General features: G+C 48.3%; 1 protein-coding gene across 1 annotated transcript in view; it reads right to left on the bottom strand.

Annotated features, from left to right (window-relative positions):
- Window positions 1–16,522, bottom strand: part of med13a (mediator complex subunit 13a) — a 72,864-nt gene extending 56,342 nt beyond the window's left edge. Inside the window, 2 exon segments of the mRNA XM_056593616.1 lie at window positions 7,983–8,217; window positions 15,884–16,522. Of these exon segments, the coding sequence (XP_056449591.1) occupies window positions 7,983–8,217; window positions 15,884–15,949 (301 nt within the window). The 5' untranslated portion in view covers window positions 15,950–16,522.
- Between the last annotated feature and the right edge of the window lie 1,421 nt (window positions 16,523–17,943).

Genomic DNA, 17,943 nt, shown 5'->3' with positions numbered 1-17,943 from the left:
ACCTGGTCTTCACAGCAGGGTTCTGCACAATAATGTTTTTCAGACAGTGGTTCTGAGATTACCCCGCGCCAGCGGCCACACAGGAGCTAACACAACTCACGGACAGACGAGCAACAATACAGAAACTGCGACCGCTGCTTACGGTGGCAATTGTGTGTGTGTGTGTGTGTGTGTGTGTGTGTGTGTGTGTGTGTGTGTGTGTGTGTGTGTGTGTGTGTGTGTGTGTGTGTGTGTGTGTGTGTGTGTGTGTCTGTGTCTGTGTCTGTGTCTGTGTCTGTGTCTGTGTGTTTGTGTGTTTTTGTGCATGTCTGTGTGTGTATGTGAGTGTGTGTGCTGGTCAAAGGTGAATGAAGGTCCAAAACATGACAAAAAAGAAAAAGTGAATAATATAATAAAGAAACACCGCGCACACAGTGAATGACCTCTTGTAAAAAGCTGACCCTTCCCCTCAAGACAATGTCAGATCCTTGTGTTTCCATCACACCCCGGGGGGCCCCGTTAGGGCCAGCAGGACAAAGGCAGGAACAAAGCGAACTTCAGGCCGCACAACATTTTTCTGTGGCAAAAAATATCTGCTGCACTTCCAAACAACTGACACACACATACGCACACACACACACGTACACACATATACATAAACACTTACAAACACACAAACACAAACACACACACACACACGTTCCGGCGTGGCTCAGGGCTGTTGAAATGAGTACCGGTTATTTATACAAGGGGATGACGGTTGTATTTAGCGTGATACTTGAACAACTTGTGAATGGGGAACAATTTGTTGCATCCTGTGGTGGAGTCTGGTACATAACAAAATGAAAACTATGTACGCTGTTTCCCAGTGGCAACTGCGTTTGTGCAGGGGGTTTTGTTGTTGATTCAGTGGCTTGCTCAGGGGCACACTAGCAGTGGGTGTTTACCCCTAACAGCACAGGCTATAAATCGGCATCCCATAATAAGGAGTCTGTGTCTATGGAGGAAATACCGCTGCGCCCCCACGGCTGTTTGTTTGGCGGTGTAGAAGTAGCCATTGGGAGGTCAACAATATTAATATCACAGCACCTATAGGCCTTAGCCTTACGTTCCCTCAAGCGCCCCAGGTGGCTAGGAACCGGCATACGCCTGTGGGCTTCAGTGTGGAGAGAGAGAGAGAGAGAGAGAGAGAGAGAGAGAGAGAGAGAGAGAGAGAGAGGGGGAGGGAGAGGGAGAGGGAGAGGGAGAGGGAGAGGGAGAGGGAGAGGGAGAGGGAGAGGGAGAGGGAGAGAGAGAGAGAGAGGGAGAGGGAGAGAGAGAGAGAGAGATGAGTAGCCCGGTTGGGCTCAGATTTATGGGCTCAGCTGATGGCTGTGACACTTTCATGTGTGTGCCTCCCGCATCGCAGGAGCCCAAATGAGCTGACCTTTAGACAAGCTTTTACTCTGGTCCACAGACGCCTCTCCCTCTCCCTCTCACTAGAACTCCCCATCCATCCATCTCGTTTTGCCACTCCATCTCCCCCTTGCTGTCACTCTGTCGCTCACGCACCAAACGCTGCCCGCCACACTCCAGGGTGAAACAGCCAGAGTGCAAACGTCGCGCCGGAGAAGCCCTGGGGTGGACAAGGGCCTGCGTTGGTCCCCGTCTGTAGGACACGGCCCTTTCAGAGCAGCACCCTCAGGATGGCCCCGAGCAGATTCCTGCAGAGCGTCTCCGCTAAGGATTTGGTGTGTGTGGGGGGGGGGGGGGGGGGGGGGGGGTACACGGGGGTAATTTGCATACTAGTAATCTGTGCTGTGCTCCGGGACGAGATTAGAGTTAAGCGAAGGAGAGATGGGGATGTGGAGGAGGAGGACCCCCCCCCCCCCCCCCCCCCCCCCCAACACACTCACACAGGCTCTCAGGTTCTCCTCCTCTTCCACAACCCCCACCCTTATTTAACTTCCTTATCTACAGGGAGAGGAAGAGCGATGAGGGAGAATCTGACAGGAGATCCAGAGGTGCTCTGTGACGACTCCATTACTAATTAATGAGCAGAGTGAGTGAGTGAGTGAGTGAGTGAGTGAGTGAGTGAGTGAGTGAGTGAGTGAGTGAGTGAGTGAGTGAGTGAGTGAGAGAATATGGATAAGACAGCGATGGAGTTCAGAGGAGCTAGATTAGCCCTGGAAAATGAGTCCCTAAGCACAAAAGTCAAGTCAATCACCCATCCAGCCCTCCTTCCTCCAGGAACACTGCGCTGTGGACTCTATCACTGCCATCACTCGTTTCGCCCGACTCATTTCATGTGTGAAAGTCGTGACCGGCTAATAGTAAAAAAATAAAAAACACAGAGGCGCCTTGAATCCAGACCCAAGGTTACCAGGGTGTAGCGCCGGATAATTATTATCTCAGACACACAGCCCCCCCGGCCAGCACTACCCGGGAGAAACACATCTGAGGCGGGTCAGATCAGTCCAGCCAGCACTACCTCCGTCTCTGGGTGTGTCTCTCTGGGTGTGGGTGTGTGTCTCTGTGTGTGTGTGTGTGTGTGTGTGTTTGTCTCAGTGTGTTTGTCTCAGTGTGTGTGTGTGTGTGTGTGTGTGTGTGTGTGTGTCTCAGTGTGCGTGTGTGTGTGTGTCTCAGTGTGTGTGTGTGTGTGTGTGTGTGTGTGTGTGTGTCTCAGTGTGTGTGTGTGTGTGTGTGTGTGTCTCAGTGTGTGTGTGTGTGTGTGTCTCAGTGTGTGTGTGTGTGTGTGTGTGTGTGTGTGTGTGTGTGTCTGTCTGTCTCAGTGTGTGTGTGTGGCATTATATTTATATATATATATATTGATATAAATGTATTCTGTCCTCTAGGAATAGCTCGGACCACTTGATGTTCTTCTCCAGTGGGGTCTTTGTTCCAAGTGGCTGGACAGGGGGTAGCTCCCCCAATACTCACACTTCAAAAAGTGTATCTGAAACCGGTCGAGTTTCCGTTTCAATTTTTTTTGGGTTGGCTGGCACATTTGGCAACATCGCACCTGCTCATTTGGTTATTCGCTTTTACTGGAAACGGCGGGAGGTTGCCCTCTTACTGCTAAATGAATCACCCACTTGTGTGTTTGGTGGAGTTGCAGTTCATATGTGTGGCTTTCCCCTCAACAGTTCAGCATCCATTTAGCAGGCGTATTATGGCAAATAGGGTTATTTTACTCACTCTTATCATGACATTTTGCATGTCAAATCTTAAGACTTACTTACAGACTTTCCCTACAACTGTTTAATTAAACCGAGGCTTGTTGTCTTTGCTATGCAAACATTGATCTTGGCGATTTAACAGAGTCAACTCCACTAATATGTTGATTTATAATTCACATCAAAGTAGCATCTTGTATATTCAAATGCAACTCGCCCATTGAGGTATGTTGGAGTACCTAACAGTACATACAGTATATTATGCAAAAGATTGTTTTCAATATTCTTAACCATATAGTTTAAAAGCTAGAAGTTTTTCTCAATGTACACAATCGTAACACCCAATGCAATCATGGGCAGGGAAAGTCCACACAACAGAAAATATTTGCTAGAAAGAAACATCATTCAAGACTAGATTATATGGTCCGAAACTCAAACCCAGGAGGATTGCCTTTGTTGGCCTACATTCAGGTGCGCAAACACACAATTTCGTAAAAAAGGGAAACAATTCAAGACGACGATATGTGCTACTTCTACAAACACGAATCCTCCGGTAATGGTGGGGGTTCTTCATGTCAGAAGCGCGTGTCAAAGTACACATTGCCGTTTCAACCATGCCCCTGGCGCCCCGCCAATCATCTGAGGAGGTTTCGTATTTAATCAAGAGCAACATGGCTTCTGTCACCGAGGAGAAGCAGGAGCAAACGGTTCAATAATGGGACAGAGCCAGGTGTGTCCCCTGTTCACCGGCAGCTCTTAGCTGATTAATGCTTCGCCAAATCCTGGGGCCAAGTCAAAGGCTCTGGCGGGGGGGGGGGGGGACGACGACGACGACTGTCAAACACACACACACACACACAGACACACACACACACACACACACACACGCACACGCACACGCACAGACACACACACAGAAGAATAAGGCAACAGGTGTTTCTTCCCGCCAATTCTAAGCAAGGAATATCCGCTGACATCAAATCAGACAAAAACAGTATTTATGAGACACAAAACGAAGAACAGTAAACGGAGGCTTCAACACCTGATACAAACATCAGGTGCACCAAATCAATGTGTAAAATGTGAGCTCAAAGAATAAAAAGGAATACATCCAGGTAGTTGTCTTAAGATAGAACAGAAAAAAAACGGCAACGTGTGTTAAACGAGGACTGAATAAAAAATAGGCGAGGTCATCTTTACTCCTTTTACTGTGTACTTTACTGCTGCATAAATACGAGGAAAGAATAAGAGAAGTGGGAACAGAGGATTTGCTTTCCATTGCCCGTCTCGGCGGTAGTACCCGCCTGCCGTTGTGCACTCGGCCCCGCTGACACCGACCCCTACCCGAGGGGCGCTGCGGCCCCTCGGGTAGGGGTTGGTGTAAGCGGGGGCCGATGTGATTCCACTTGTGTTTTTTTAAACAGAGCCTCAGTCACACCATAGCCAGAGAGTGACGGAGGACACCACAACAGTAAATCACCTGGAACAACCCAAGTATTCTGTGTAAAACAAACAACAACACGATTTTATAGAGACGATTATGCCAGTGAAGAGTCCAACCTAAATGACGAAATGAGCTCTTCTTTGTCTGCTCAGTTCTGTCGCTGGATCCCTTCCAAATAATATGTTGATCACCAAAACCGTGGATGACACACAGACTTTGAGGACACATCTTTTGCTTCCCCCCAACAACAAACACACACACGTAGAAATACATACACACTTGACACATCGCTGTCTCTCTTTGCGTCTCTCTCTCTCTCTCTCTCTCTAGATCTGACAGGCCCGTTGCGGTAATGAAAGGATCTGTGTGCTGCTGATTCTGTCGTGCCGCCCTCCCAGGGGAAACCATACCTTGGTCTGTGGGTATATTTGCATTAGAATACACACGCTACTGCACCACCGCGGCAGAAGAAGGTGGATAATACCTACAACGGGTTGTGCCACTACAATGCATGTGTTTGCCCACCATCTGGCCCTGTTTGCGGGCGGTGTTGCTGTGTCGAAGCGGAGGAGGAGGGGATCGGGTTGCCTCTCGTTCTGGAATGTTCTGTCGGGGAACACCGAGGGGGCTTGTCTGGCCTTGGCAGTGTTAAACAGGGACATGGTGGTCTGCTACCGCTGTGGCAGCCTCACACCCCGAGCACACACACAAACACACACAAACGGACACACAGCCTCCACATCCTTCAGTGCTGATTAAGTGTCAGACGCTTAAAGATCCCACAAGTTTTCCAGTCCTTCACCACTCTCTCCTTCCCTTCCTCCCTCCCTTCCTCCCTTCCTCCCTTCAGCTCTCTCTCTCTCTCTCTCTCTCTCTCTCTCTCTCTCTCTCTCTCTCTCTCTCTCTCTCTCTCTCTCTCTCTCTCTCTCTCTCTCTCTCTCTCTCTCTCTCTCTCTCTCTCTCTCTCTCTCTCTCTCTCTCTCTCTCTCTCTCTCTCTCTCTCTCTCTCCCTCCCTCCCTCTCCCTCTCCCTCTCCCCCTCCCTCTCTCTCTCTCTCTCCCTCCAGAGACGAGGGATTACTGGCACACTAGTACACAGAAAATGGCATTTGCGCAAAATTAAAGACGTTCACAGGCCCCTAATCTAATGAGGGATGGGAGGGGTACGTTGGGGTGAGCGGATAAGAGGCCATTCCGGCTGACGACATGAAAGGGAAAAGGCAGACTTCCGTGTTTCACGGCCCAGCGTTGAAATTAGGAATTAATACAATTTGTTTTTAAAAGTGGTGGTGCAAGATTATACGGATAAGACAACAACTACTTCTCAAGACAGCGCTCACGCTGAATACAAAAACGAACTTGGGTTGGCAACCAGAGCCGAGGCGTGAGCCTACGGAGTGACGTTGACGTTATAGTGGGTCGGTGGGCGGCTGAAGTCGCCGCCACGGTCTGCGGCTCCAATGCCAAAGGCTGATTGGTCGATTAACGGCTGCCAACATGGGGGCACCCTGGAGAGTCTGGCCAATGAAGCGTCACTGTCAATCACTGGCCAACCTGTCTGGAACGCAGACATGCATTGCACACACACACACACACGCGCGCGCACACACACACACACCACTAGGGATATCTCTGAGAGGCTAGCCAGGGTTGGACTTCAGGGAGACACAAAGTTGCAGCCCGGTCTCTCCCCTCTCATTATACATTACAGCCAACACACACACACACACACAAACACGCACACTACCCTCATTATACCTGAGAGCCAACGCATACACACCTAATAGTCCCTAAACCACACACACACACTCCAGCTGTGTCCTCCTCCCGTCTTGGCGCGCAGCAGCTAACTCAGACATATCTGCGGCCCTCATCAGCCAGATAAAGGAAGGGGTATGGGCATCAGCATACGTTGTTGTGCTCTCCACTGTGTTCTGTTCCCGTTGGCAGCAGCCCCAGAACAGCTAGGAGCAGCGCCTGTCGGGAGGTTTGGGTGGGTTGCGGGTGCGGTGGGGCGGAGGGTTGGAGGGGGCAACAGTGCCGAGGGCGCGTGTCCCTATCGTTGCCATGTCGAGCAAACGGCCATTCCACAACAGGAAACCCGGATGACGCCATCGGCCATCTGGATGCCGTTAGACTGCGTCAAAGACCCCTGCTCGCCCCGGGATGATGACGAGGCAGCGGTTTGGATTTTCTTGTCGAGGATGCTACTCTGCTAAACAATAGACTGAGGCTGCTAGGGTGGCGGCTTCCACACCCGGGCGGGCTCCGCGGCTGGGAAACAAGCCTGGCTCGGCGGCTTTTACTACTACTAGCAACACCCACTCTGAATCGCAACGACGGCGACGACGGGACCCGATAGAGGAGAACAGAAGGCGCAACAGCCACACACACACACAGACTTTCCTAGTCAATATTCAATTATACAAGGCCCCCATTGCCGTCAAAATAAATAAATAACACAAAATCACAATTATCCGACCCAATTCTCTGCGTTGTCGCCCCAACTAGGGGAGTATGCAGCAGTGACTCTGAAATTGTCCAAATATAGCTTCCGACAGCCCTCTATATTTCCCTACACTACGTGCAAATAGCCCACTCTGTTTAGCCGATGCCGGCCCACACGATCCAAGCTATTAGCAGGACTTATCCCGGACAAATGAGGCTCCAGTTGCATCCTCAAGCTTGCAACGATAGTGGCTGTGTAGGGTGGCCGGGGCGGGGGGGGGGGTGGGGATTGCACTATGCAACCGCAGGATCCACAGATCCAACATGACCAAACCGATTAGTTGCAAAAAGAAAATTTGCTCCATCGCTTCCTAATTTCTGTCCCCCATTAGCCCCACCCCCACTGGCAAGGAATCAAATAAAGGGACAACGCCGTGACCTCCACTACAACCCTGCACTCCTTCAGTCATTTTCCGGCTTACTTTTCTACCATCCACACACACACACACACAAACACACACACACACACCGCCTCAAAGAGCTCGCTTTCCCACAGCACTCCCACCCCACTGACCTCCGCTCACAAACAGTCAAACGGCCAGCCCAAGTTATCATTCCTCCCTTTTTACAGCCAATAACCTTTTTATTCCCCCCCACTGGCGGTGAGATCATGCCTGCGGAAGGGAACTCACTTTACAGAGAGTCCTCGCACGCCCTTCTGCTGTAGCCTCACAGCGTCTGCTTCCCCCTGACTGGGTGAGCAGCTCAGCGCTGCCTGCACCCAAAACACTGCATGGCAGGACTCCCGTCTACACTGGAGTCGCTTATTGCGGCAGAACTTGAAAAGCAAACAAAGCGATCCAAAACAATGCGGAACAATCCAACACACACACACACAAGCGCCTACACACACACACACACACACACACACGCACGCACCCACGCACGCACACTCACCGTCGAGCTCGTGGTGGATGAGGTCGCCGTAGCTGGGGTCGTCGCCCCACCAGAAGAGCCAGAGCTCGCGGCGGCCCGGCCGCTGGCTCCGGCGCCACACGCTCAGCACGTCCGCCTTCAGGCAGTGGCTGAAGCTGCACAGGATGGGGTCCTCCTCCGTCACCGGGAAGAGGATGGGTGCCGAGTCGGGGCCCTGCCACACGTACCGCCGCCATTTGATGCCCGTCAGGTCCGCCTGAGAGAGGGGGGTGAGAACAGACGTCAGCCACAGGTCGTGGTGGAGCTATACCCGGGCAGCGCCTGCCCGGAGACTTTCACCTCTTGCCCACTGCACCGTCCGTCAACGGATGACGGAAGGCGTGGCTGACGGATGGGGGAGTAGTCTTTGCAGAGGCATCCGTCAGCCAAGCCCGAGCATACGCGATCTGATTGGAGGACGGATCCGTCGCTGGCTGAAAAGTTGGAACATTTTTCAACTCCTTGACGGAGCCGACGGATCCAACGGAACGGATGGATCCACAACGCATTACGGCTTCGCCCCATTCAAAGTCAATGGGATCCGTCAAGGGTCGGATGCAGTGGGCAAGAGGTGTTAAGTCAACACCTGCCGTCTGACTGGGTTACATATTAGAGCAGTCGCTTTGTTTGGTTTGTTTATTCTTCCACTCTAAATTCAAAAAGTAAATTCTGGACACTGCACCTAACAACTCTTACAGACTGGTTACATTGTTGCAGAGCAGTAAACAAGAAAGTCCATTCATTTCCAATGGCAGGAAGTGTAGGGCTTGCAACCTGGCACTTTAGGCAACCGAGGCAGGCTGCTCTGCGTAGCTATGCGGTTCAAACCCGTACTGTGATGCACAAAGAAATACGTACGTTACACGAAATAATACGTCAGCTTTCTAGGCCACCAGTATGTTGAAGGCGTAAAGGTGTTGAAAAGCATTTAAATCCTTGGGTATAAATCCTGTTTTATGGAGCCCATGGTAGACAGCCCCATCCACGCCCCCACACGCCCTTTCCCCTACACCCATCCACACACACAATCGTGAGTGAATGCCACCCAAGTGGCTGGCTGTGGCGGGGGAAATAACACAAGATAGCTGACCGAAGGGAAATGTTAACCGTTAATCAATACTACTATTGGTTACAGATAACGGGATGATGGATACTAAATGCCAATTTTGATTGTCATGATCCTTGATGTTTTCTGAACGCACTGCAATATAATACAATGTGAGCTTAGCGGCAAAAACGTTTTTGTTTTTCTGTTGACTCACAAATGCCTCTGCATGTCCAACAGGACAACACTAAGTTGAGCTTAAGACTCACTGTGTGCTTGAGTGTGTGTGTGTGTGTGTGTGTGTGTGTGTGTGTGTGTGTGTGTGTGTGTGTGTGTGTGTGTGTGTGTGTGTGTGTGTTTGTATTTATGTGTGCCTGCGTCTGTGCCTGCGTCGGTGCCTGCCTGTGTGGTGTAGCGTGGGCTTAAAAGAGACAGAGCAAAAGCGATGGCAAGGCCCAAAACTGTTTTGAATTGTTATTTTCCACAACTTTGAATTGGAACGACCCAGCCGACCGCCCTCAGCCAACGCAGGAACCACCCGTTCCCTCTAAATGTAAATGAAAAACGCACTGGGACATTTGTTTGTGTTCATTCTCGGGGGGAGCTTTGCCTATCAAAATGTGGACTCCAGCATGTTGAAAACACAGAGGAAAGGGGGAGAGAGGGAGAGAGAAAACAAATAGAATGGGTGAAAACACTTAGAGCTTGTAAATGTGGCCTAACCACCTTAATCCTCATTAATGGAGAGTGCTGGGAGGTCAGGAAAAGGGTGGCTGAGGGGGGTGTGTGTGGGGGAGGCGAGGGGGAGAGGGTACTGCTGGTGGTGTCTCCCTTTATAAACGATGCCTGGCTTTTATTGGCAGAACAAAACACAGAGGGAGGGATGGAGAGAGCGATTGGGCAGGCGTTTTGGGGGGGGCAGAGAAACAGCATGATAGGCAGTAAATCAGGGGCAGGGTTATTAAGTGTTAAACCAGGAACATTATGTGCCACTGCCGCCGACAACCGCCACCACGTCTACCGTAAACACATAAAACAAACACACACACGCATACACACACAGACACACACACACAATAAAACGCCGTGTCTTGGAGGGGTCTTCGTCTCCATTTCAGCCTTTCTAATCTGAATCACTCAAGCTGTCCCCGATGCTAGCTCACCGCCAGTGCTCGCTACGGCCACGGTAGCCTTCGCATGGCGCGCCGTCGGGGGCTCTCTCCCCGCACCGCGGGGCCGAGCTGGGCTGAACTGGCTGTCCCGTAAGCCCTCCAATTAGGCTAATCTGTCACACTTTAAAAGGTGGTGCTGATGTCGGGGGTGTTTGTGTTCCTCGGGGTGGGGGCGTCTTATCCGAAATCAAGTGGAGAGGCTCTAATACCCAGCCCGCAGCCCCCCCCCCCCCCGCCGCCCCCCCCCCAACCCTCAAGCGAGAGGTTTCCCGCCGAGTGCGGTGACGGAGGTCTGCGGTGGTCCTGCTGCCGAGCCCGGGGGGGATCAGCCCAGAGATTTGTGGTGTGAGCAGCAGCAGGGAGCTGGGGGGGGGGGGGGGGGGGGGGGGGGGACAGAGGGGGAGAGGGCGGGTGAGGGCGGGTGAGGTGGAGTGGTCCGCAGTGGTAGCGGTTGAGAAGAGGGTTAGGGTGGGGTGGGGGGGTGGTGGAGGGGGGTGAATTGTCAAAACAGAAGAGCATTAGGTGGCGTCAGGCAGAGAGGAGCCGGATCACAACAACGTGTTATGTCATCCAATAGACAAAAGCTCGGACTGGACACACACACACACACACACACACACACACACACACACACACACACACACACACACACACACACACACAAACATACACACACGTGTAAACGCATGCATACCAGTGAACCGACATCACCGCGACGCAGTGGCGTGAGCGCGCGCCGGTCAGCGGCAGTTCATGTTGAGCTGTTGTGCTTGATATATATTTATAGCCTCCTTACACAACGCTGTGCAGGTCAGCATGTTGAAATAAAGCCATGACCAGACTGGAAGGCTCCGGATTCTCTCTGCATGCGCTGCAGGTGTTTTAAAGGGCATGCTGCAAAAACAATTTATTACATTGCTTGTAAATATGTTATTTCTTCCCGAGTATATGTATTTCATTAGATTGGATTTATTATGCACATAAACGTATCTAATCTCTTATCTTAATAAGTCCGCTCAGAGAAACCAGAGACACATTTCCGATAAATAGCGTGCGCTTGCACCTTGTACCACATAAGCAATAGAAAAGCCTAAATGTGAAAAACGCAACACAGCAGTAGTGGTGTCATCATTACCATCGTCGTATAATAAAATAAGAGAAGTGAAACCGTTTTAATGACAGTTCACATGGTCTTGTGTTCAGCCTGTTGTGTTCACACTCCGAGGTGCATGGCAGTGCATGCCACCTGCGCATAGCAATAGGAGAATATCTGAGCACTGACTGCACACAAGGTGGAAGGTAGGACCGACTGGACTTGTTTCCCAAGCGCCGCACAGTCCATATAATTCCAAGTTCAACAGACCGGTTTTATGTTCTGCAACTCGTAAACATAAAAAATCCCCAGTATGTTTATAGATTTCTAAGGAAACTAAACCTTCGATCTTGCTCTCGTCCTATTTTCTTTTTTATCACCAGTTTCAAAGGGCTTAAAAAACGCCCCGGCCTCACACATTCTCTGCCTTTTGTCTCTGAAAATGAGAACCGGGGAAAAACTTCTGACAATAGCCCTCCGCTCTCACTCACCACTGCAATTACCACGCTGCTCACAAAGAGACGGGCATCTGGCCTCCAAACACTGAGCCTATATAGTGGGCTGGCCAAGACACACACGGGACTGGCTCCCGTTCAGACAGCCAAGGATTCTGTGTGGCACTCGCTCCTCGATAAAGTCGGGCCAGAACGCAGTGTTGTTGTTGCTGCTGCTGCTGCTTCTGCTGCTGCTGCTGCTGCTGCTGTCGTTGTTGTTTCAGGGTACATTTACTCCTGTGCCCAGTGGGTGCATAGTATTCATGGGGTTTGTACCACGACTAGATGCTGTGGTGTTCTGGGGCGATGTGACTCAGTGGTGAGGTAAGTGGTACAAATAAGTCTCAAGAACTTGTCGGTGGGGGGGGGAATGAAATCACCTCGCAGCGTCCCTGAAATGGTTACCAGCGTATGGATTGTCGATGGTTGTTGAGGATCTTTTTGCGCCACACTTTTTAAAATAAGAAAAACAGTGTGTTGAGATTCTGACAAGGGGAGATTCCCATTTATATAAGCTCAATATGGATAGGTTCAACTTGACATTTCTTTGTAGAACCAATTACATTAATTGATATCTTCTAATTCTGTTTTTTAATCAAACCTTTGTATTTGACGTTTATATTGCCTGCTTCATAAAAAAAAAAAGAAGAAACAAATAAAGTCACTCAAATGAAGACAATAAGCCAGCTTAACTGCTCCTTCACTGACGTCGTCATCAGCTTATATCTTGATATCAAAACAAAAGGCTACACAGCTTTCACTTCAAGACAGCATTAATCCCCTCCTGAGAATCAGCCCATCCCAAAGGTTCTCACCGACTCATACCTTGTTGATGGTTTAATTTGAACTCTGGTGAACAATAATAACCTGGCGCTGTACAACCTGTGGTGAGAAGTCATCCAACAGTTGCAGCCAACATCTTAAATAGACAGTGAACACAATGTACCCCAGGCAACGTAAGGATGCACGCAGCAGGTACCACTGGGGTTTATCGGTCGAGCAGCGATGATCCTGTCACCGTATGCTTGTGGATCGAGAGAGCACTCCGGAGCCCCAACATCTTTCTTTATGTATCCTTTGCATCGATCGATCAGACGGCAACCATTATAGGTTCCCGTTTACTGGATAAAGAAGTCTGTTGAATTATCTGTCAGAGAAAACTGTGATCGTTATCAGTTACAGATAACTAAGAAAACGCACCTTCCAAAGCATTCCTCCTCTTTACAGTCTTTGTCCAACGGTGGATCTGTTGTTCCGCTCACTTTGACAAACGAGTACGATGACACCTCGACATAAAGAAACGCTGAACCCCGCCCCTCCCACCCTCAACCCCTGAGGTTTCTTCTTCTCCGTGACCCTGGTCATCATCCAGGCCTGCCTTATCCCGGGTGATTGTTAAGGCTACGCACCGACGCGACCTGCCATCGGAAGAACTAATGTCCGTCGTGACAAAGACTTGGAAGCCTCAACCTTGGCGCTGCAGAGGATAAAGGTGCATTGCAAAGCACTTACATGAGTCATCGCTGGGAGGTCACCAGTCAATCGGAGGTGATCCATTAGTTATTGGTCGACATTAATGGCAGAGTTACACATTATGCCGGCTTCTGCCAGAGGCCCTCACCCTAAGAGGGGACACATCGGGGACAATATCCAAGTAGCAGATTGCTCTATCAAGGATAAATGGGCCTCGCACAGTTGTTCTGTCCGTCCTTTCAAAATAAATGATTGGCAGCCTATGTGTGCCCTGGGAGGGAGGGAGAGGAAAGAAGGAAAGACGGCAGGGAGAGAGAGAGAGAGAGAGAGAGAGAGAGAGAGAGAGAGAGAGAGAGAGAGAGAGAGAGAGAGAGAGAGAGAGAGAGAGAGAGAGAGAGAGAGAGAAACAGAGTCATAAACAGAGAGAAAGAGGGAGTCAAAAGTCTTTCTATCCAATGATTGTGTCTTCCTAATGGGTGTGGATTTTGTCTGCAGATCCCATACTGTGAATGAAGCAGTTCAACATCCTTCACACATGAACATACGTGCTATAAATAAAACAATTTTGCCGTTTATATATATATACATATACATATACATATACATATACATCATTTCTATATATTTACAGTTGGATGACACACTAGAGTGCCTCTCTAGTGTGTCTAGTGGCAGCACAGCGAGAGGTTGCCATGAGCCGTCAACTGAACTGAATCACATCTCCCATCTTTAGCAGAGCGGGCAAAGGCAAAGCCTCTTTTCTGTTTGAGCTAGCCAGGAGCAAAACTGCGTCGGAGCATCAGTGTCGGAGGGGAACTTAAGACTCAGGCCATTTTGATTGAGTTGGGATGTTGTCTCAAGGATGAGGGGGGAGGGGGCATGTGTGGTCGACTTTCGCAGTGATGACACGTTGCCACTTCCAGCTGCTCAACTGTCATCTGGGCACTGTGGTGGTTGAGCATTTTATTTTTCAGGGCAACGGACAAACCAAACAGCTGGCTTCCTGTCTGTCTTCAAGTTATGGCACGAGCAACAGGTGGAGCTACTCAAACACTGCCCTACTACACACACACTACACACACATGCACACATACACAAACAAGTACAAGCGCACACAAACACACAAAAAGAGTTTGGCCTTTCGCTTTGTTTGCATTTTACTGGACATTGTCATGGGCACTGAAAAATCACATTTAGGTTTCATTTTGATTTTCAGCCTCATTAGAAGAACTGCTACTTTTAGCTTATTTTGTCAAGTTGATCGTTGTCGAAAAGTATCTAAGACCAAATATAGTTATAGGCCTATTTATAACCAGGTAAGTAATATAAAGAGGGCATGAAGTAGTATCTTAAAACAAGTACACAAGTGTGTCAAATCAATGAGTGAGAAAAAGCTAAAGCACCACATCGCTATGTGCATCTGTTCTCGCCATAAAACCACAAAGTGGAGTCTGTTCTGTGAATGAGTCATAACATAACAGTGGTGTTTTGCTTAGTGTCTCTGCGGGCAGGAAAATGTCTGTCAGACAGGCCGTGCAGACCCTGCATGTTGACTACAGAGCCTCGGCTCACTTCTCTTCCAGGGAAAATGCCTGTAGTTGAGGTCTGACGACAAGCCAATTGATTGGAGCAACAAACACCTAATAGTCACGTTGAATGAAGCAGGTCTTTGGTCCAGGAACACTATAGCTCCGTGCTACATTTGTATAGACATGGATAGGGCGGTTTTATTTATTTTTCAAGGAGGCGCTCACCAGGAACACAGCCACAACTATTTTGGTAACTTAACCAGCCATAGGTTTCAACATTTGGGGTCAGCTATAATATTGCTCACATGCATAATCACTGCATTGCAAAGTGAATGCGATACAATTTTGCGAGAGCAATGCTTCCCTGTCCGTAGAAATAAAAACAACAACCACAGCCTTTATAATTAACCACTGTCCCAGAATGCTTGCCAGAGATAGTATAATCGGCCTGTGGCCAGAGCCCAGATCGTATAACTGATGCAACGTGCACAATAAACACGAGATGAAGCCATGTACAAACAACATCTTGGCTTACTGTCCAACACATTGCATTTCCAGTATAAATCAAACGGCGTTCGTGATGAGCATGTAACATTGGACTGTTGGCAACACATAAAAACAAGTGTCCTCGTATTGACCGAAGCAAACGCGATTTTGCACGAGAAAACTGGCAAAGTTGCACACTCCGTAGGAGTGCTATTACGCGGTTACACACGGAACGTTTGGCAGAAAAATGCCGACGGTGTGTGCACAGTTCTGCAAGATCAAACGTTTAGCAGTCTCCGCTGCAGAATTGTGCACATAAAGTAAAAAAGCAACCAGCAAATGTCAACCGGTGACCACGTCGTTACAAGGACACTGCCAAACGTGTCACCAGCGGCGTTATAATGCATGCATTAAAAGTGTGTTCCAAAGTGCTGCTGAACTCGGCATGGAAACAGTGCTGTCAGCCCGACAGGCCGTAAGCCTGCTGCTGGGAGCTAAGCTACTATCAACTATGCCTGTGTCGCTAGCGTTAGCTTAGCCCTTTTCAGCTAGTTAAAAATGGCTGCTTTCCTTTAGTTTTAAATCTCTTACCAGACAGAATAGATTGGAATGGCAATCCTCCAAGCTGGCCCCGTTCGGTACAAAACAAGAACTCATCCTTTCACTGCTCCGTCGCACATTCCAGCATTGCACTTTTCCCGGGAAATAAAGGACTGCGGTGGTGTTTTCTCTTAGATGTGCTGGCTAATCAACCAGAATAATTTTTTTATAACATTTGGCAGGAGCAGAGTTAATTCAACAACCTTCCGACTGCAGTTGTCAGTTAATTATGAAAAGCTGCAGCTCGAGACTATCCGTTGTCTACGTCGTCATCCCAAAAGCACGGAGGAAAAAATGGAAAGTACAACAAAAATGTTGATAAAACAAAAAGAAAAGGAGAGCAAAGAAGCAACTCTCCCCCTCCCCCCTAGCCCTAAAACGGTCTTTGCTTAAAAAAAAAAAAAAAAAAAAAAAAAAAACGTCCCGTCTACTCCTCCATCGCGGAATTCTGCCTAAAAAACGAAATGCATCCTTTAAAAAGCATCCGGAACCCGGCGCGGGCCTAGAATGTTGCTATTATTTTCAACATAATTTCAGCCTCGGTTCCTGTTGGTTTCCATTTGAATTCATGGATTCCTTTCTTTAATGGCGGCCACAGGGACAACTCTGCCTACCAAAGCCTATTGGCTCGTTCGTGGTCATGAGGGGTGTAATAACACGAGAGTGATAGGTATTGCCGCCAGGCGAGCGCAAGTGGCGCTACTGAGCAACAGATTTTGTTACTAATGATCAAACCTATAAACTCGGTCACTTACACAGTGCACCACCTAGTGCATATGGTGGTGCACTTACAAAATAAACCTGACCAAGTATCATCTATTCATCGGATTCAAGGGTATAGGGGAGTCTTGACAATTAGACACTTAGACACACTGTAAAGTAAATGTTGCCTATTTATTTAACCTTTTAGTGTCGACGGAGATCTAAGCACTTGATCTGGTGGTTGCATTATAACCCTTTATTATCAACCAGCATTGATTTAACGGTTATTTTCTAGTGAACTTGAAAAGTGCGCAAAATTAATTTGCAAATAATCCTTGTCATGTAATCGCAACATTTTACAAATGTAATAATACTATTATGATTAGTAATGATCATAATAATTATGATAATGATAATACTTATAAATAAAAAAAATATTATTGGATTTCCATGACCTCAATGTCATGCAGTAGCTGACCATCTATTTTTTTTTCTCCCATAATTGTTTTCTTCCCCAAGTCTTAAATCCTTTTTTATGCCTGTGTCTGGAATTAATTATGGAATAAAGGGGCTGTTAACATTCTTGTTACTATTAATGACTTTCTAGGAATTTATTTTTAATTACAAGATAATGTAGGCTTAAAATGAACATAATCAGTCATGGTAGTCTGTTTTTAAATCATTTATTCACTGCTAACTCATGGCCTTGCCAGACATATTCTTTCAGAATAATCGTGCACTTCTGTAATTATGAATGATGGACTTAATACTGTCTCGTCTTTATTTGGTAGCTTATCCAGTCTGTCTATTTTGATAATATTGCTGTGAAGACAGGATTAGATTTCCACACAGCTAGCTGGCATTCCTCAATATGAAAAATATTTAGACAGCCTCTTTCCTCATGTGAAATACAAACAGTGACAACCATTCGCACACACAACAAGCACATGAATTAAGCGTGTGACCGTATGAAATATGACAACACTCTTATTTGATGATACAAAAAAAAAGAAAAGGGTCCCTTTTGCCACAGACAACCCTGCAGTCTACATATGAATGAAGTGATGATTGACATTGATTTGCCGTATCATGGGCCATCTCTCAGGACCACAGAGATCTGAAACCAGGATCGGAACCTCAACACAGAAACCCCACAACAGCAGCAGTCAGTAAATAATCTGGATTCAGCTCTTGATCACCGGTCCCAAAACAGTCGAATCGTGATAAGATCTGCCCTGTAAGAAGAACAATTGAAAAGTAAGCAAGAATTAATGTAACATGCAGCCATAATGGGTGAGGGAAGACGATCGCTATCACAATCGGTGATAATTACCCAACCCCCCCCCCCC

The sequence above is a fragment of the Gadus chalcogrammus genome, chromosome 7 (genome assembly GCF_026213295.1).
Source record: "Gadus chalcogrammus isolate NIFS_2021 chromosome 7, NIFS_Gcha_1.0, whole genome shotgun sequence".
NCBI classification, from domain to species: domain Eukaryota; kingdom Metazoa; phylum Chordata; class Actinopteri; order Gadiformes; family Gadidae; genus Gadus; species Gadus chalcogrammus.
Note: the sequence above shows the minus strand (reverse complement) of the source record. Positions and strands in the feature narration are given on the sequence as shown.